This window comes from Nicotiana tabacum, chromosome 6 (assembly GCF_000715075.1).
Source record: "Nicotiana tabacum cultivar K326 chromosome 6, ASM71507v2, whole genome shotgun sequence".
NCBI lineage: Eukaryota > Viridiplantae > Streptophyta > Magnoliopsida > Solanales > Solanaceae > Nicotiana > Nicotiana tabacum.
Window position 1 is genome coordinate 212,676,375 of NC_134085.1, and position 17,461 is coordinate 212,693,835.

General features: G+C 40.4%; 1 protein-coding gene across 1 annotated transcript; it reads right to left on the bottom strand.

Moving 5' to 3' along the window:
- Window positions 1-4,419: 4,419 nt before the first annotated feature.
- LOC107789782 (endochitinase 3-like) lies at window positions 4,420-14,273 on the bottom strand. The gene is made up of 4 exons (XM_075256649.1): window positions 14,039-14,273; window positions 11,696-13,772; window positions 11,080-11,242; window positions 4,420-4,944 (listed from the first exon to the last, which is right to left on the bottom strand). The coding sequence occupies exons 2-4, from the start codon at window positions 12,204-12,206 to the stop codon at window positions 4,551-4,553; spliced, it is 1,068 nt and encodes a 355-aa protein (XP_075112750.1). The 5' UTR covers window positions 12,207-13,772; window positions 14,039-14,273; the 3' UTR covers window positions 4,420-4,550.
- Window positions 14,274-17,461: the final 3,188 nt, after the last annotated feature.

Consider the following 17,461-nt stretch of genomic DNA (forward strand, 5'->3'; position numbering starts at 1 on the left):
AATGTGAGTTCGACCTCGTTCGAACTACGATGGGATCCTACTTCGATGACAGTTCGAAGCAACATCCCAATGGACAAGGCCATCGACAAAAATGTAAGTTCGACCTCGTTCGAACTACGACGGGATCCTACTTCGACGATAGTTCAAAGCAACATCCCAATGGCCAAGGCTATCGACAAAAATGTGAGTTCAACCTCGTTCGAACTACGACGAGATCCTACTTCGACGACAGTTCGAAGAACCATCCCAATGGCTAAGGCCATCGACGAAAATGTGAGTTCGACCTCGTTCGAACTACGATGGGATCCTTCTTCGACGATAGTTCAAAGCAACATCCCAATAGCCAAGGCCATCGACGAAAATGTGAGTTCGACCTCGTTCGAACTACGACATGATCCTACTTCGACGATAGTTCGAAGCAACATCCCAATGGCCAAGGCCATCGAAGAGAATACGAGTTAGATTTCACTCGAACTACATGGGATCCCACTTCAACGATTGTTCGAAAGTAGCATCCCAGAGGCTAAAGCCACTGTTAAAAGAAAAAGGAATCGACCTCCCCCAAAAGCTAAATCGGCTTAATAGTTCAACAGGTATCCCGGATGCCATAGATATTGCAAAGAGCATCACCAAAACAACAAAACAAATTCTACATTACATCAAAATGTTACTTACACCTATCTTTACAACGGGCCCAAACATGCCCCCTACAAAAGTCCCAAAACAAAAAGTAAGTACAAACAAAAGGTTATACGTCATCCCCGGTTGTGTACGCATCTTCGTACCAAGAGTCCGAAGCAAGACGGTTCACATCATCAGAGTTAATGTCATCACCGTCAAGTGTAAGAGGGTCGTACCCGCATGCCTCACGAGCTGCACAAGATTCGGTATGCACAACTTGAAGTTCCGCTTCAGTTGCCCTCCCCTTGGTATGAAGAGCCTTGTACATGTCAAGCCAAGCCTTAGTAGGGACCCACAACTTATATAAGCGACGAGGCACAACCGGATCAGCCGAAGCACGAGACGTAGAAGGTTGTGAGCGTCGACTTGCATCCTCCGCTCTCAGCGAGGCCACTTGTCCATTCAACACAGATAGCTCCACCTCCAACTCCTTAACACACCCATCAAGCCCTACTACCTTAAGCTTAGAGGCCTCTTTCTCCTCGGTCAGCTCTGACCTACAAACATGGAGGGTATTCTCTAAGGCAGCCGATCCAGAAATAGCTATCGCCAGCTTATCCGTACCGATGCTCAGTACGCCCTTAAGCCCCTTAATCTCCACCGCCTTCGTACCCAATTCAACGGTCAAATTGGCCACCTTTTCTTGTAAGTCGGCATTCTCGGCCATCACCCCCTTCTTAACTCAAGCTCATACTTCTTCACCTTAAGGGAGGCCTCAAGTGCACTAACGGGCGACAGCCTTCAAAAGCTCCTCATCTCACTCCCTCAGCTCCTCGACCTTGCCCGCCAGTTTGTCCTCCCTCTGTTTGAGTCCTTCTCGGAACAACTGAAAATTAGGGTCCTGATTATAAATATCGGCCATTGCACGATGCTTAGCATGATACTATTGATACTTGGAAAACATCTTCCCGTAGATGGCCATCATCTTTCTTTCTCGACGCTCGCGCTCAGTCTCAATGATAAGGGTCTAGCACGAAAAAAAGAAGAAGTTAAAAACAAAAATGCAGGTCGACAATCACAACGTAAGCCCAACGACGAAAAGGAAAAGAAAGGCGTCAACCCGTAAGGCCATACCGGCGACGTTCTGGGACAACTCCATGTCGCTCATCGCCCTAAGCACCTCGTTTTCAGGGGCAGCACATAGAGGGACTAAAACAGACGCCACTTATCGCAGTTCAACAACAAGTTGTAGTACCCCGAGATAACTATGTGACGATCAGATCCTTCTGCTCTAACCTCCACATGAGTATGGCGACCTATAAACTCGCGAACGTCCTCCGGGTTGACATCTGAACCTAAGCCTTTGACCTCGACACAACGGCCTCCTCCAACGTTGGACGACGCGCCACCCTCAACAAAGTACACGGAGTCGGCCCCTGGGTAAATTCCTTCCGTTTGGGGAGATCTCCCCCCTAAAATGGGGTTTGCCATAAATGTCGGTACAGGTGCCGTCTGCGACGCCCTACTTCTACCATCTTCCACGGCCACATCCTTCCCAAGCTTCATTCTCCTCCTTTTTCTCTACAACGACGGCCTATCGGAATACAGGGACTGGCGCCCTCTGCCTGGAAGCTCCTCGACCTATCGTCATGAAGAGTCGTATCAATAGACGATGACAAATAACCAACAAAGTGATAAGGGGAAAACATTTACCGGATGGAACTCTCGGGCCATAACGTTTTATGAAGGAGGGCCAGTCTCGGATTTCGGCTGCATGGGGCAACAGAGGGGCTACGCAATCCCTTGTGCCATCAATAAGGCAGGGCAAACGTCCCATAGTTGCAAACGAGAAGCAAACAAACCCTATAACGAATATAGATGAAGGAAGAGTATATAGTGAGTGGCGACACTTACGAGTCTTATTCCACCATTTCGGGAACCTGGCGGAGTCAGAAACAACATGTTCAGTTTTGACAAAGAAATACGTATGTCAAAACTTGCGACTTGCTTGGCCGTCAGTCCCAACCACCAGCCATTTTGTGCCACGGTGCCTCAAATGCACCATAGTACCCCTGTGGAAGCTAAGCGAGAACATGTGCAAGAGGTGGTGGATAGAAATATCGCATTTCGCCAGCTTCGCATACTTGGTCAACAGCAGAAGTATCTTGAGCATATATGGCGAAAGTTGTGCCAGGCAAACTTGGTAGAACCTACATAACTCTTCCGCTAATGGGAAGAGGGGGAAAGAATAACCAATCACGAAAGGGTACTCGTAGAAAGCGCAGTACCCAGGTATGTGGACCTCCACGAAATCCCTTCCCGATGGAACCATGTCAACGTGAGTGTTAATGCCATACTTTGCACGAAGAGCGTCAATGTGAACTTGTTCCGTTTCAGAGAGTACGGGGTAGGAGTAGAAGGAGGATATTTGAGGAAGTCACATCGAGACATGGGGTATCTCAGCAGTAACTCCTCCACCGTAGGAAGACTATCCCCTTCTTCTACCACCATATCCTCACCGCCTGAAGGGGACGCTATGGATAATGGGGCGGCCTTAGAAACCCCTTCACGAGATCGATGTGATTTTTGCATGCTTTCGTTAAAAGAGGTAGTGACATAGCAAAAAAAGAATAAGAGATGAAGTTGTGAATGAAGAGTGGGAAAAGATGAAGCAGAAGGTTGTTAGGACAAACTCGGAGGGATGAGAAGGGGTAATCAGAAATGAAATGGCCAAGAATTTTTGAAAAAACAAACCATCTACCTATTTATAGGATTGGCTGGCGCCAGAATCGAAGCGGAAGGTCGCAGAGTAGCACCAAAATCGAAGTGACAAGCCATCAATCCCTATCTCAAAAACACACATAATGATAATGCACGTGAAAATGACATCATTTCCCAGTAAAATGCATTACCTGGTGTCTTGCTAAGCACACTGACCACCCACCATTGGCCAGGCCATAACGCCCCGTCGGGTCAAATTTCTCCGTAAGAACGCATGGTGTACGCTCATCGAGGACGCACCAAGTTGCAACCTCGACAAACAGAGGGACTAACTGTATGAGTTCAAATTTGAACAACCACGACTGTTGATGAGTACGACGAATGACGAGATCTTCGTAGTTCGACATCCCGCAGAGGACGACCTTAAGACGAACAAAAGACTGTACGACTCTTGCAGTAGTGCAGGCCCATTAGGGGACATTAGGAATATTCTTTCGAATATTCCCTGTAACTTGTTTTTTAGAGCTTAGAAGGGTTTGGTCCCTTATATATATAGAGCATAAAACAACCATGTAAAGGACTCTGGACATTTTTCCTAATTCATAATACTTGGTGTAATCTCGCTTACATAAACGATTGGTCGGATTACGATTTAAGTTTGTTTTTAAAAGGGATAGAGAGTTCTTATCCTCTACACTCTCCTTGTCTATCTTTTGTTCTAGAGATTATTATGCTTAGCTAAGATTTACCTCTTCATTTTCTTTGATTGATTTATTCAAAAAGGTTCAGATATCTTTTGAGTCAAACAATTTCAAGTTTCAAAATTGCAGTAGTTGTTTATATTTGCATTAAATTGTAACGTTAGCAGGACTAACTGCTTACGATGAAAATCTCAGGATTTTGTAGCAGATCTGCTCAGGAAAGGTATATTTTGCTCTGTTTTCTTCCCCTGTTTTCCTTAAATGAGGTGAAATAACCATTTTACACCCCTATGATCGCGTAGAGGGACACAATTAAATAATTAAATTTATCATTACCCAACTCGTGATAAATTAACACTGATACTATATAGGAGGATATTTGAAATCTCATTTATTTATTATATATGGCGTCATAACATGCTCACAATTGTCCGATTACAAGCATCCGCTTAATGGATTAAAACGAGAAATTAGAAGAACCCAGTACAACATTAGTAGCTTATTAATCTACATAGAGTTGAACAGGAGTCCGTCGGCGAAAGACCTCTGGTCGCTGCAGTCAAGGTTCTCACCAGGACTAACATCTAGAATTTGACAGTACCTTAAGTAAAATCCAATTCGACTTTGTACCCTCTTGTCAGGGCCATGACCACATTCCAATCCTCCGTTGATTATGTTTGTGATGACCCCATAACCAGGGAGCCTATTGGCTGCTATGTCGGATGGGGTTGGTTCCCATATCCCGAGGATGACATCGTGGCTCGAAGGCTTTGGTGGTTGAGGAGTCATCCAGAACCAAAGTGCTGTTTCAAATGAGATTACTGTGTTTGCAGCCACCAAATCAGGATCACCTAGGAGGTTTTCTCCTATGGCGACTCCGCAAGGTCCATAATTGTAGTTGCTGAAATATGGTAAAAAGGAGTAAGCAAAGTTGTAGTGTAACCGGCCTAATAGATTACTATCAAGATTTGAATTCTCTTTCACGTATTCAGAAAAAGAAATTTGTGATCTTTATCCTTAAACTTTAAAGCATAGGAGAAGTAGATTCATAAAACACATGGACTCACTTTGTTTAATTTTAATTTATACGGCGTAGTTTAAGTATGTATGAAAGAAACAAATAGTGCTACTCTTTTTTGAACTGAAGTTTAAGAAAGAAAGTAAGAAACAAATAGTGCTACTCTTTTTTGAACTGAATGTGATGACCCGCCATGTCATCATGCCACATAGGCGCCATTTGGCATATATTAATGTCATGTGGAAGCTTACATAAGAAGAGGGCTAGCATTTGTGAGAACATTCTAGAGAGATATGGACATTTCCTTAGGAAGAACCTAGATCCTTATGGATTTGCTAAGAAAGTCATTGGAATCTTCTAGGCTTGTAGAGAATTCTAGAGAAAGTCATTATCTTGTAAATATCAAGGACTTGTATAATAATTAATATTTACACACTAGCCCCTAGGAGACTACTATATAAAGGGGGGCACTCATTTGTAATTCACCAAGCAAACAATTCAAGTTCTCTCTAATACAAAGTTTCCTTTAAAGATTCTCTTGTGTTCTTTCTTTCATTCTCTTAGCGATCTTGAGTGTAGTAAGGCTGACTTGACATAGCAAGAACGTGAGCAAGTTGTGCAAGATCGTGAGCGAGTTGTCAAGTGATGCACGTGTACTTAGTTAACAACTAAGGACGTGACAACGTGGTATCAGAGCGAAGGTTTCAACTAAGGGAATGGCGAACGACGGAGAAATTAACGCTGCCAACACCCAAGCCAACGTTATCCAGGATGCTGCTGGCAAGACCGGTCGTAGCAAAAAGAGGAATGCCACCAACAAGAGCCAGGAGGTGCCACCTGAGGTTGTGTCAAACGAAGGGCTTACATCCCAAGAACCATCTGCCACTGAGGCGAATGAGGATGAAGTAGAGGTCCTTCCAGAGGACGTCTCGCTCGGTAAAGAGTGGGTAATGAAGATGAACGCGGGGATGGATGCTGTGGAGATCTTTGGCCAATGCTTGGGGAAGGTGGAAGGCACCCTTAACGTTCTTGAGGGGCACACTCTTGAAGAGATTAAGAGTATCCGAAATGACTTGGAGGGACGTACACTGACTGAGATGGAACTAAGGCAAACCATCACTACCTTAGAGTGCAGACTCATGGAGGCTTTGAGTACTATCGATGCTATGAATGCAAAGATAGAGTCACTCGAGGAGCATGTCAATGATGACGTGACCGAGGTAGCCAGCAATGTTGTGGTGACGAGGGAGGCCAAGATCGAGGCTCCCAAACCCCCGGTGTTCAAAGGTGTTCGTGATGCATAAGAAGTGGAAAACTTCCTTTGTCACTTGGAGAACTACTTCAGGCACGGCAAAGTGAGGGACGACGAGGCCAAGATCAACGCTGTAGTATTGTACCTCTCAGAGACTGCCATGCTATGGTGGAGAAGGAAGATGGCCGACGTAGATAAAGGTCTATGTACTATTAGCACATGGGACTAGTTCAAAGCGGTGTTCAAGCGACAGTTCTTTCCAAACAATATCTTGTATGAGGCAAGGCGCAAGCTTACGGAATTGAAGCAAACAGGGAGCATACGTAACTATGTCAAGGAGTTCACTACCCTTATGCTTCAAATCCCCAACCTGACCAGTGATGACTTGTTGTTCACTTCATGGATGGGTTGCAAAATTGGGCTAAGTAGGAGTTGCAACGCCGACAAGTCACTGATATAGACCAAGCCATAGTGGAGGCCGAATCATTGATGGATTTCAGGCATGACAAGCACGACAAAGGCAATTGCAAGGAGTCAAAGGTTAACAATGTCAAAGGTGGGGGAGACCGTGGCAAAGGCAAGGAGATGCAACAACAATACTCCAAGTCTCAAGATTTCAAAAAGTCGAGTGGCCGTCAGGGCTACGCCGAGAAGAAGACGCAGGTCGAAAAGAAGGGATGCTATATATGCGGAGGTCCACATGGCTTTAGGAATTTTCCTGACCTCAAGAGCCTCAGTGCCATGGTACGTGAGCAGAAGGAGCAGCCATAAGGAGAGAGTCTGGGAACTGCACAGTTGGGTATGATCGGATTATGTGGTGTTGTCACGAAGCAAGCTATCTAACCTACCGAGAATGGCAATCAGTACGTGGATCTCACCATCAACAACAAGCCCGCTCGTGCAATGGTGGATACTGGAGCAACTCATAATTTCGTGACTGAGGCTGCTGCAAAGAGACTGGAATTGAAGCTTGCTCTAACCAACTCTCACGTCAAGACCGTGAATGCCGAGATACAGAATGCTCGTGGGGTAGCTAATGGAGTTGGTGTCAAATTGGGAACTTGGAAAGGTACGACAAATTTTACCGTAACCGCTATGGATATCTTTGACATCATACTGGGGAAAGAGTTCTTTAAAGATTGTCATACTTTAATCGACCCCTACCTCCAACGTCTCTTGGTTATGGAGCGAGAAGGAGCTTGCATGGTACCTATAGTGACTATGCCATACGGACAGATCCAAGCACAACTCTCAGCTATGCAGGTTGTCAAGGGGATCAAGAAGGGGGAGTCGACGTTCGTGGCAACCATTGCAAGTTTAGAGGAAGACAAGAATTTTCAAGAGACAGTGTCGCCTTGCATATAGAAGTTGCTTGAGGAGAACAAAGATGTCATGCCTGAGGAGTTGCCTAAGCACTTGCCGCTTAGGCGAGAGGTGGATCACAAGATTGAGTTTGAGCTAGGGGCTAAGCCACCCGCATTTGCCCCATATCGTATGGCACCGCCCGAGCTGGAGGAGCTAAAGAAACAATTGAAAGAGTTGTTGGATGCTGGTCACATTTGCCCATTAAAAGCACCTTTCGGCGCACCAGTATTATTCCAGAAGAAGAAGGATGGATCAATACGCTTGTGCATAGACTACCGAGCACTTAATAAGGTTACAGTGAAGAATAAGTACTTGATCTCGCCCATTGCTGATTTGTTCGATAGACTTGGGCAATCCAAGTACTTTACCAAGGTGGATCTTCAAAAGGGCTACTACCAGGTTCGCATTGTGGAAGGGGATGAGCTAAAGATAGCATGTTTTACGAGATATGGAGCCTTTGAGTGGTTGGTGATTCCCTTCGGCTTAACCAATGCACCGGACACATTTTGCACCCTTATAAACAAGATTTTACATCCCTACCTTGATCAGTTCGTGGTAGTCTACCTAGACGACATAGTCATCTACAACAACACCTTAGAGAAGCACATGGAGCACTTAAGGAAGGTTTTTCAAGTCTTGCGAGAGAACGAGCTATACATCAAGAGGGAGAAATGTGAGTTTGCACAATCAAATGTGCACTTCTTGGGCCATGTCATTAGCATTGGAGAGCTACACATGGACAAGGCTAAGGTACATGTTATCCAGGAGTGGGAGGCACCTATAAAGGTAACTGAGTTGAGATCCTTCCTTGGCCTTGTTAATTACTATTGTTGGTTCATCAATGGATACTCAGCAAAGGCCGCACCATTGACTGAGTTGCTAAAGAAGAACAAGCCATGGGTTTGGACGGAGCATTGTCAAAAAACATTTGAATGCCTTAAGATAGCTGTAACAGAGGAGCCAGTCTTGGTGTTACCTGACTTTGCCACGACATTTGAGGTGCACACAGATGCCTCAGACTTCGCCATTGGGGTGTCCTGATGCAGGATAAGCATCCCATAGCATTTGAGAGCCACAAGTTAAATGAGACGGAGCAGTGTTACACGGTGCAAGAGAAGGAAATGACTGCCATTATGCATTGCCTTCGTACATGGAGACATTATCTGCTCGGGTCGAGGTTCGTGGTCAAGACTGATAATATGGCTACTAGCTACTTTCTGACACAAAAGAAGCCCACACCAAAGCAGGCTAGGTGGCAGGATTTCTTAGCCGAGTTTGATTATGCGCTGGAGTATAAGCCGGGAAAAGGTAATGTTGTAGCCGATGCCTTGAGCCGGAAAGCCGAGCTTGCTGCAATTACTTCAGCGAGATGGGACATTAGGGAGGCTATAATAGAAGACATGCAGCATGATCTAGCAGCCAAACAGCTTATCGAGTTATCCAACAAAGGCAAGACGAGAAAGTTTTGGATAGAAGACGACCTACTACTTACCACAGGTCGGCGGGTCTACGTGCCTAAATTTGGAGACATTAGACGACGGATCATAAGGGCTCTATGACACAATATGGGCTGGTCATCCAGGTCAACGTCGCACTAGGGCCCTGGTTAAGTCAGTTTACTATTGGCCACACATGCGTGATGACATAGAGTGTTATGTGCACACATATCTTATCTGTCAATAGGACAAGGTTGAACAACAACAACCCGGAGGACTTTTGGAGCCACTACCAGTTGTAGAGCGTCCATGGGAGAGCGTGACTATGGACTTTATTACTTGCCTACCGAAGTCCGACGGTTATGGTACTATTATGGTGGTCGTGGATAGATTTTCCAAATATGCCACCTTCATGCCCGCCTCACTAGGTTGCACAGCTAAGGAGGCCGCCAAGCTATTCTTTAAGAACGTGGTAAAGTATTGGGGCTTACCAAGGCATATCATCAGTGATCGAGACCCTCGCTTCACTGGGAACTTTTGGAGAGAGTTGTTCGACATACTTGGCACGGAACTGCACTTTTCTACTAGTTTCCACCCACAGACGGATGGACAAACGGAACGGGTCAATGTCTTACTAGAATGCTACTTGAGGCATTATGTAAGTGCGCATCAGAAAGATTGGGCAAGGCTCCTAGATATTGCCCAATTCCAACTTGCAGCGGAGTGAGTCCACGGAGGGGACACCGAGCTAGCCACAGGCCAACAACCACAAACTCCACATTTATTACCAGTCGCGTTCGAGGGAAAGAGTTTGGGGGTTTATCATATGGCCAAAGGAGGGGAGGAGCAGCTCGACACTGCTAAGTCTTACTTGGATAAGGTAGCTAAGAAGATGAAGAAGTTTGTGGACCGTAAGCGGCGTCCCATAGACTATAGAGTTGGGGACATGGTCATGGTGAAGTTTAAACCAAGACAGTTCAAGGCACTATAGGGCATGCATCAGAATCTGATTCGCAATTATGAGGGGCCATTTAAGATCGTCGCCAAGGTAGGCAAGATCTCATACAAGCTTGACATGCCATCATATCTTAAGATCTACCATGTCTTCCATGCCAGAATGCTTAAGCCATATCATGAAGATAAGGATGATCTGAGTAGGGGCCAATCAAGTCGAGCGCCAATGACTATCACCGCCTCGCATGATAGGGAGATTGAGGCTATCATAGATTACTAAGCCAGGCGAAAATAAGGGGAAAAAGCTACGACTATGTTCCTCGTCCATTGGAAAGGGCAATCACCAGAGGAGGCCACGTGGGAACGATATGAAGACTTGTGGCAATTCAAAGATAAGATCCAAGAGTTTATGCAGCAGTATTGCGCCGCGGTCGTCGCAATATTGGATGGGGGAGAGTGTGATGACCCGCCATGTCATCATGCCACATAGACGCTATTTGGCATATATTAATGTCATGTGGAAGCTTACATAAGAAGAAAACTAGCATTTGTGAGAACATTATAGAGAGATATGGACATTTCCTTAGGAAGAACCTAGATCCTTATGGATTTGCTAAGAAAATCTTTGGAATCTTCTAGGCTTGTAGAGAATTCTAGAGAAAGCCCTTATCTTGTAAATATCAAGGATTTGTATAATAATTAATATTTACACACTAGCCCCTAGGAGGCTACTATATAAAGGGGGTCACTCATTTGTAATTCACCAAGCAAACAATTCAAGTTATCTTTAATACAAAGCTTCCTTTAACAATTCTCTTGTGTTCTTTCTTTCATTCTCTTAGCGATCTTGAGTGTAGTAAGGCTGACTTGACATAACAAGAAACGTGAGCAAGTTGTGCAAGATCGTGAGCGAGTTGTCAAGTACCGCACGTGTACTTAGTTAACAACTAAGGACGTGACATGAAGGAGTATATTAGTTTATGTGCAAATTACAAAGAGAAGGGAACATACTATGAAATTTGGATGGGGCCTCGTCCATAATATTTCTTGCCAGGAGCGCAGGGCCACTCAACGTTTGGTTCGCAGTAGGAAGGCATGTCATCAGGGTTGCCTACTTCGGCTTTGAAACAGTAACCCCATGCATAAGGGCCATCAGGTGCAGTGTCCCAACCACCTGTCCAAGGATATATCTTTTAACTTAGCCTCGTTTGGCCATATTAAATCTTTTTTGAAAATTTGTTTGATGATCTATTTTTTAAATTATTTTTCAAGTTCCCAAAATCTAGTTTAGGGTAGATTTTGGGTGAAACTTGTTCTCCCACTCAAAATTTCAAATTTTTTTCAAATAAAATGCATGTCCAAACATAATTTCAACTTCCAAAAATTATTTTTCAAAACTACTTCAAAAATTATTTCTTCAAATTTCGACTAGATCTATATCCAAACGCTAGCTTAGGAATTTAACACAAGTACTAGTTGGCTGGGAAAAAAATAATTAAACAAAAGGGACATAGACATTTTAATCAGGAGTATATAACTTTTGATATATTTGACCAAATTATTAAGCTGAATATACGTGCACGTAGCTGGACTAATATAAGCATGTAATTATATAGCTAAAGATTACCAGTAGTTTCATGCGATGTTTGAGCCAAGAACGCAGCAACCTCTCTTTTACGGTCAGTAGTATTGCCGGTGGTGCCAAAACCAATGAAATTCCTGGCAGCTTGTACAAAGGCATCGTAGGTATAGAAGCCCCTAGCAGGACAAGCAACATTATTCCGATGTAAAAGCAGCTCATCAAATAAATTACTGCTAATGATTTCAGTAATGTCTTGCGATGGAGTAGGAGGGGGAGGAGGGGTTGGGGTGGGTGGAGGAGGGGGAGGGGGAGGAGGGGTTGGGGTGGATGGAGGAGGTGGAGGAGACGGTGAAGGACACTGGATTTGACACTTGTCTGGATCACAATAATCGCCGGTGGTTCCACACCAACCATAGTTGCTGCAGCAGTAACCAGAGGGGCACAGTGCACCATCGGCCTGCTGACCGCATTGTGCGGCCAATACACTTGGGATCAGTAACAAAGCAAGAAGTGAAAGAGTTGCAAATACAATGTGGATTAGCTTCATTTTCATCATTAAATGAAAAGGATGAGTTGATGATTAACAATGGTTAGATGCTAAGCTATTTATAGCAGAAGTCTCCAAGTAGGGCCGAATTACTGTACTGAAACGAAAATTTTGGTATTTGGCATACGGTATTTTGATATTTGGTATGGTATTTGGTTTAAGTTTTTAAAAAAATTGGTATTAGGTATGGTATTTGGTATTTTAAAATAAAATACTGAAATAACGTACCGTACCGAAATATATATATTATATTACACAAAACATATATTATCAATTATAACATTAAAATCTAAAATTTTACTTTTCTTTATTCTCTAAGTTCATCAATTAACTCTAAACAAGTAACATGATATTTCTAATGATCAAATATTCTTTTATGTACAATTTTCTCTATTTGGGTCGATATTTGCTAGTTTTGGACAAATTTTTTGTCAACAAACATTTTCAGTTTTGTATTTTTGAGTACTTTAATTAAGAATATTAGAGTCTATAGTTCTATGCACTAGTTAGTATTCAAACCGAATAAATCAAAGTTACCGAACCGAATAAACCAAAACCAAAAAGAGAAAACTCGAACCATACCAAATTTAATTTGGTGCGATATTGGTATAGGATTTTAAGAAATCGAATACCAAAAATATCGAACTGAAATGTTTAAATAGCGTACCGAACAGACCGACCGACGAACACCCCTATCTCCGAGGACTATATATGCTGGAATATATTCGGTTCACTTTTCTCCACTGCTAAATTAATCTGACTTTATCATTGGTCAGATTCACGTAAGAGTTAATTACGTAGATTAATTTACGAAGATTTTTTTTCTGATTACTTAATTATATATCCCAACGGGAATCGACTTCTTGAATACAATTATAAATTGAATAATATTTTATTTAAATAGGTTGGCTGGTCCTTTCAAAAGGTAACAGCTGGAACATTGTTAACAAATCTATAAAGTTAAAAGGAGTTGTGGATAATTTACTCTTCCAAAATTTGTTCTACCATTTATCGGTGATGTGATTCATAGCCTATTTGACCAACTTCTAAAATTTGAGATGTACTTATTTAAAACCGCTTTGTGTTTAACTATTTAATTTGAAAAGTACTTTCGAATAGCAATTACTATTTGATAAGTATATTTTTATTAAAAATATTTTTCAAAAAAGTAGTTTTAAAGAAAAAAACACTTTTTGCTACTCCCCAAAAATTTTATTTTTCATTGAGCAAGTCTAACCAAATAGTAGTGGGGCTGAGCTCGGCATCTAGATTCTAAACCCGATGTTCCGATTATAGATACCAATTAATGATTTAAGTAGTACCATATAATTGACAAACCTAGTAGCAGTATAATAGGATATTATTTCTGTCGTACGTACTTGTCAGTCTGCAAATGTGGGTTAATTTAGTCTAACCTTTACTGTGACTGAAGTTTGTAATTCACATCAATAGTATATGTAATTATATAGACATCGTTTTGGTAGAAAGAGCAGTTAACCAGTTCACATCAGATAGTCGTTGATTCATCTGCAGAAATCAGCATTGTGAACGAAATTTGCTTCTCAGCTGTATTTCCTGGAGATCGAGTGATATATAATTTAGAAGTAAAATGCAGCACTTCATTTCACAACATGTTCTTTAGCCAGGAAAATATAATGTCATACGAGACGATTCTATTATTTAAACTTATGGGTACGATTTCAAAATTTCTATCACCGTCTATTCGGTACTAGGTCTAAAACTTATTATTTGTACTTATTTAGTAATTGTTTCATATATATATATGGTTTGAATCAAAGTAATTGAATTCGTATGGACTGACGTGTAAGCTAAATACGCACCTGATTATGCAATCGTCTGTTCCAATAACATTAAGGTATGGTATCTGGCTTTTCTAGCTTGTAGGTAATCATAATTAAAAAGAGTTGCTCTTCTTGTAAACAATTTAAAAGCGAAATATGCGTAACAAATCAAAGCAAAAAACTCATAGGTGTGTTCCTATGGGAGTGGTGGGTTTGCTTTTGACAACATGTGGCTGCAAGGTATAAAAGTGTTCGAAAACACCGAGACGTTGTTGGGGTGAAAAATCGTCAACAAAGACGTTCTAATACGTGTATATTTCTATCCAAGATCACGTGAAGAAAACAAGCATTCAACCAATGATTTCTATTGGAAATGGTCCTAGCAATCTGATAAGATTTCTTTTTCCAGTGAATCACATGAATTCCTACTACCTTGTCCCGATAAATTGTCGGTAATACTTGTAAAATGAATTATAAAAGAATATTCAAAAGTTATACTTTTTAGGTGATGCAGTATACAGTCCTCGCATTTTACGGCACGGGGTCTGGTTTAATTTAACAAAATTAAAGAGGAATTTTCACCTGATTAAATTCAGCTGCATGAGAAACTAATTGTTTAATTTAAATTGTATAAACAACGAGGTAGTAAGTTTTTTAAAAAAATGAAGTTGTTGGCACCGAGGAGAAATCCCGTAAGAAAATTACTATATGTTAAAGATTTTTCTTCCACTAATTTGTATTAGACAGGGCCGGCTTTTGCATAAAGTCACTGAAGCAAAAGCTTTAGTCCCCAAACTTTAGGGGACCCCACTTTTACCCTATAATTTTCTTAATAACTATTCCTTCCGGTTCAATCAATTTGGTTTTAGCACGTCCATTAAGAAAATACTAAATTTTATACAAAATACCTACTATGACTAAACTACCCCTAATTAAACATTTAATGTGAGGAGTAAGAAATTTTTTTAGGGATATGTACATAGGGGTTATTTTGTAAAAATAAATTGAATTCTTTCTTAATTACATTACTGGACACTTATTTTAAACCAAAATGAAAAAGCAAACTGGTCACTTATTGTGAACAGAAGGGAGTAAGTAATTTCACTTCTATTACATATATCTTGGTAAAAACTGAAAAGGAAAGATATCATTGTTCTTTAAAAATGGGACCTAATGCGTAAATACAAAATTTATGAAAGGAATCAAGTGATTATTGTTTTTTAAAGTTTTTTTCTTATTAAATATTATGTAAAGCTTTCCGCTTCCGTTCTTGGTTTTCATAATATTCAATTTTCTTTTTTAATCTTTCTCATTTTTCATCAAACATTACTACTATTATATTTTTCCTTTATTCCTCTGAGAGATCCTATTTTACTACATTTTTCGCCAGTCAAGCTAAAACCTACAAGAAGCATATTGTTGAGAGTAATTTTTTCACCTGCATTACCACTTATCATCTTATAACTAACTGCTTGTGAGAATAACCATGCACTTGGAAGCGGACTAACCTAGAGAGCAGGAGCGTATGCAATATATATGTGACGGATTCAACTGAATTCATAACTTTTAATGTAAAGCATAAATTTATGTGTAAAATTTACAAAAATTGCAACAAATAGTATATTTGAATCCATAGCTTTAAAAATATAATGAGTTCTATGCTAAAAATCTTAAAGGCGGAATACATAAAGTTTAAACCCTGGATCCGCCTCTACTAGTGAGTGCACTATTGTTAAAAAAAAGAATGTCCACGCTGCTGAATTAACTAATAATTATCAGCATCAATCGTAAAACTTGTGCTTCTGTTTCTTATAAAGGTATTTGACATTTCACGCAAACACATTGAATTGGGCAATAGTCTACAGTGACAGCATAAGATTTTAAGTTGAGCTATGTTACCTAAAAGTTTAAAGATTAAACAACAATACCAGTTAAGTGTAGGGGCGAAGCTACATTATCTTAAAATTAAATTGTATATATAGATAAAATATTAGGTTTTAGAGCAGCGGAGCTCAAGGGTCAAGCCATTAAAGCAAAGGTTTGGGGGCCCCAAATTTTTCTTTTTGTTTTCTATTCGTATTTGTATTGAGATCCCGACTAATCTAGATTTGTACCGCGTAAGACCTAGTAAAAGAGAGAATACATTTTAATAGGATTCTTTTAACCACAAGACTCGAACCCAATATATCTAATTAAGGTAAGTTGGATCATATACATCTCACAACAATCTTTAGAGGTAGGGTCTAAATATATTTGATATTTTAAAATAAAAAAATAAAATATTTTATAAAAGGCAAAGATAACTTTTAATTTAGTACTGATGTAACCGTTTGAGCAAATGGAGAAAGAGAATCACTCCCCCTAAACCTTTGTCGCGAATATAAATATATCATTATTTAAATTTTACGATTGACATCGTTAGTGAGGTACCTATATTATTATTCTTCTTTTACATTTCTCATTAAAAACGTGTAATAAACTTTTAGAATCGATTTTTTGGTATCTTCAATCGTCCAAGTATTATTTTTATCTTTCTTATTAGAAAATGAGTACTACATTCTTATATTATCTTTCTTGGTTTCTGCAAAAAAAGCTTGAGTTTTCGATACATTATATTGTTCTCTTTAGAAAGAAAAGAGTTTTATTTTTTCTATAAAAAACAAGAGTTGAAGAGTATTGTTGAATAAAACTATATCGCGCATTCTTTTTTTTCCTTTTTTCCCCTCAGGTTTCAAGTGTTTCAATAAGTATATTAGAATATAAAAAATTATTTCGATATCAAGTTATCAACTTCTTGAATCTGGTTCTATTTAAGATCAACAAAATCTTAGGAGAGATTACATTATTTATAAAAGAAACTATATATTAACAACTTTACATCTTAAAAATCTAGAAAAATAGACGTCAATTAAAAATATAGATGAATTGTTTTTCTTCTGAAAGGCCCTAGATTAATAATTGGCTTTAGGCCACCAATCTTCTTGAGTCGCCCCCGTTTTAGAGATATATAATATATATTAAACACCCTTTATCAGAGAAACTTTTTCACTTCTTTTAATTTTGAATACTTTTGGAAATATTCCGGGTTTCGCCACGGTTAAATGTCTGTATTACTAGGTGAATTTTTAATTTATAATTTTTGAAATGTAAAGGTATCTGCATTACTATGTGAATACCAACAGCTTCTTGTTGTGTCTTGTTTGGCAGTGATTGCTAGCGACGTTTTCTATCAGAGACTAGGCAAATTAAGGTTTTAACCAATGTATCAAAGTGACCTTCTCAAACTCGTTTTGTGGATAAAATAAACCTCACAGAAATGCTAAGCATGAGTAGATTGACCTTTCCTCAGCATGGGGTCGTTTGTTTCCATTTTTCTCACGAGCAACTCCATTAGGAATTCCCTTCACCAGTAAAAGTATAATTAATGAGAGGTAACTGATAAGCTACAAATGATACACACCT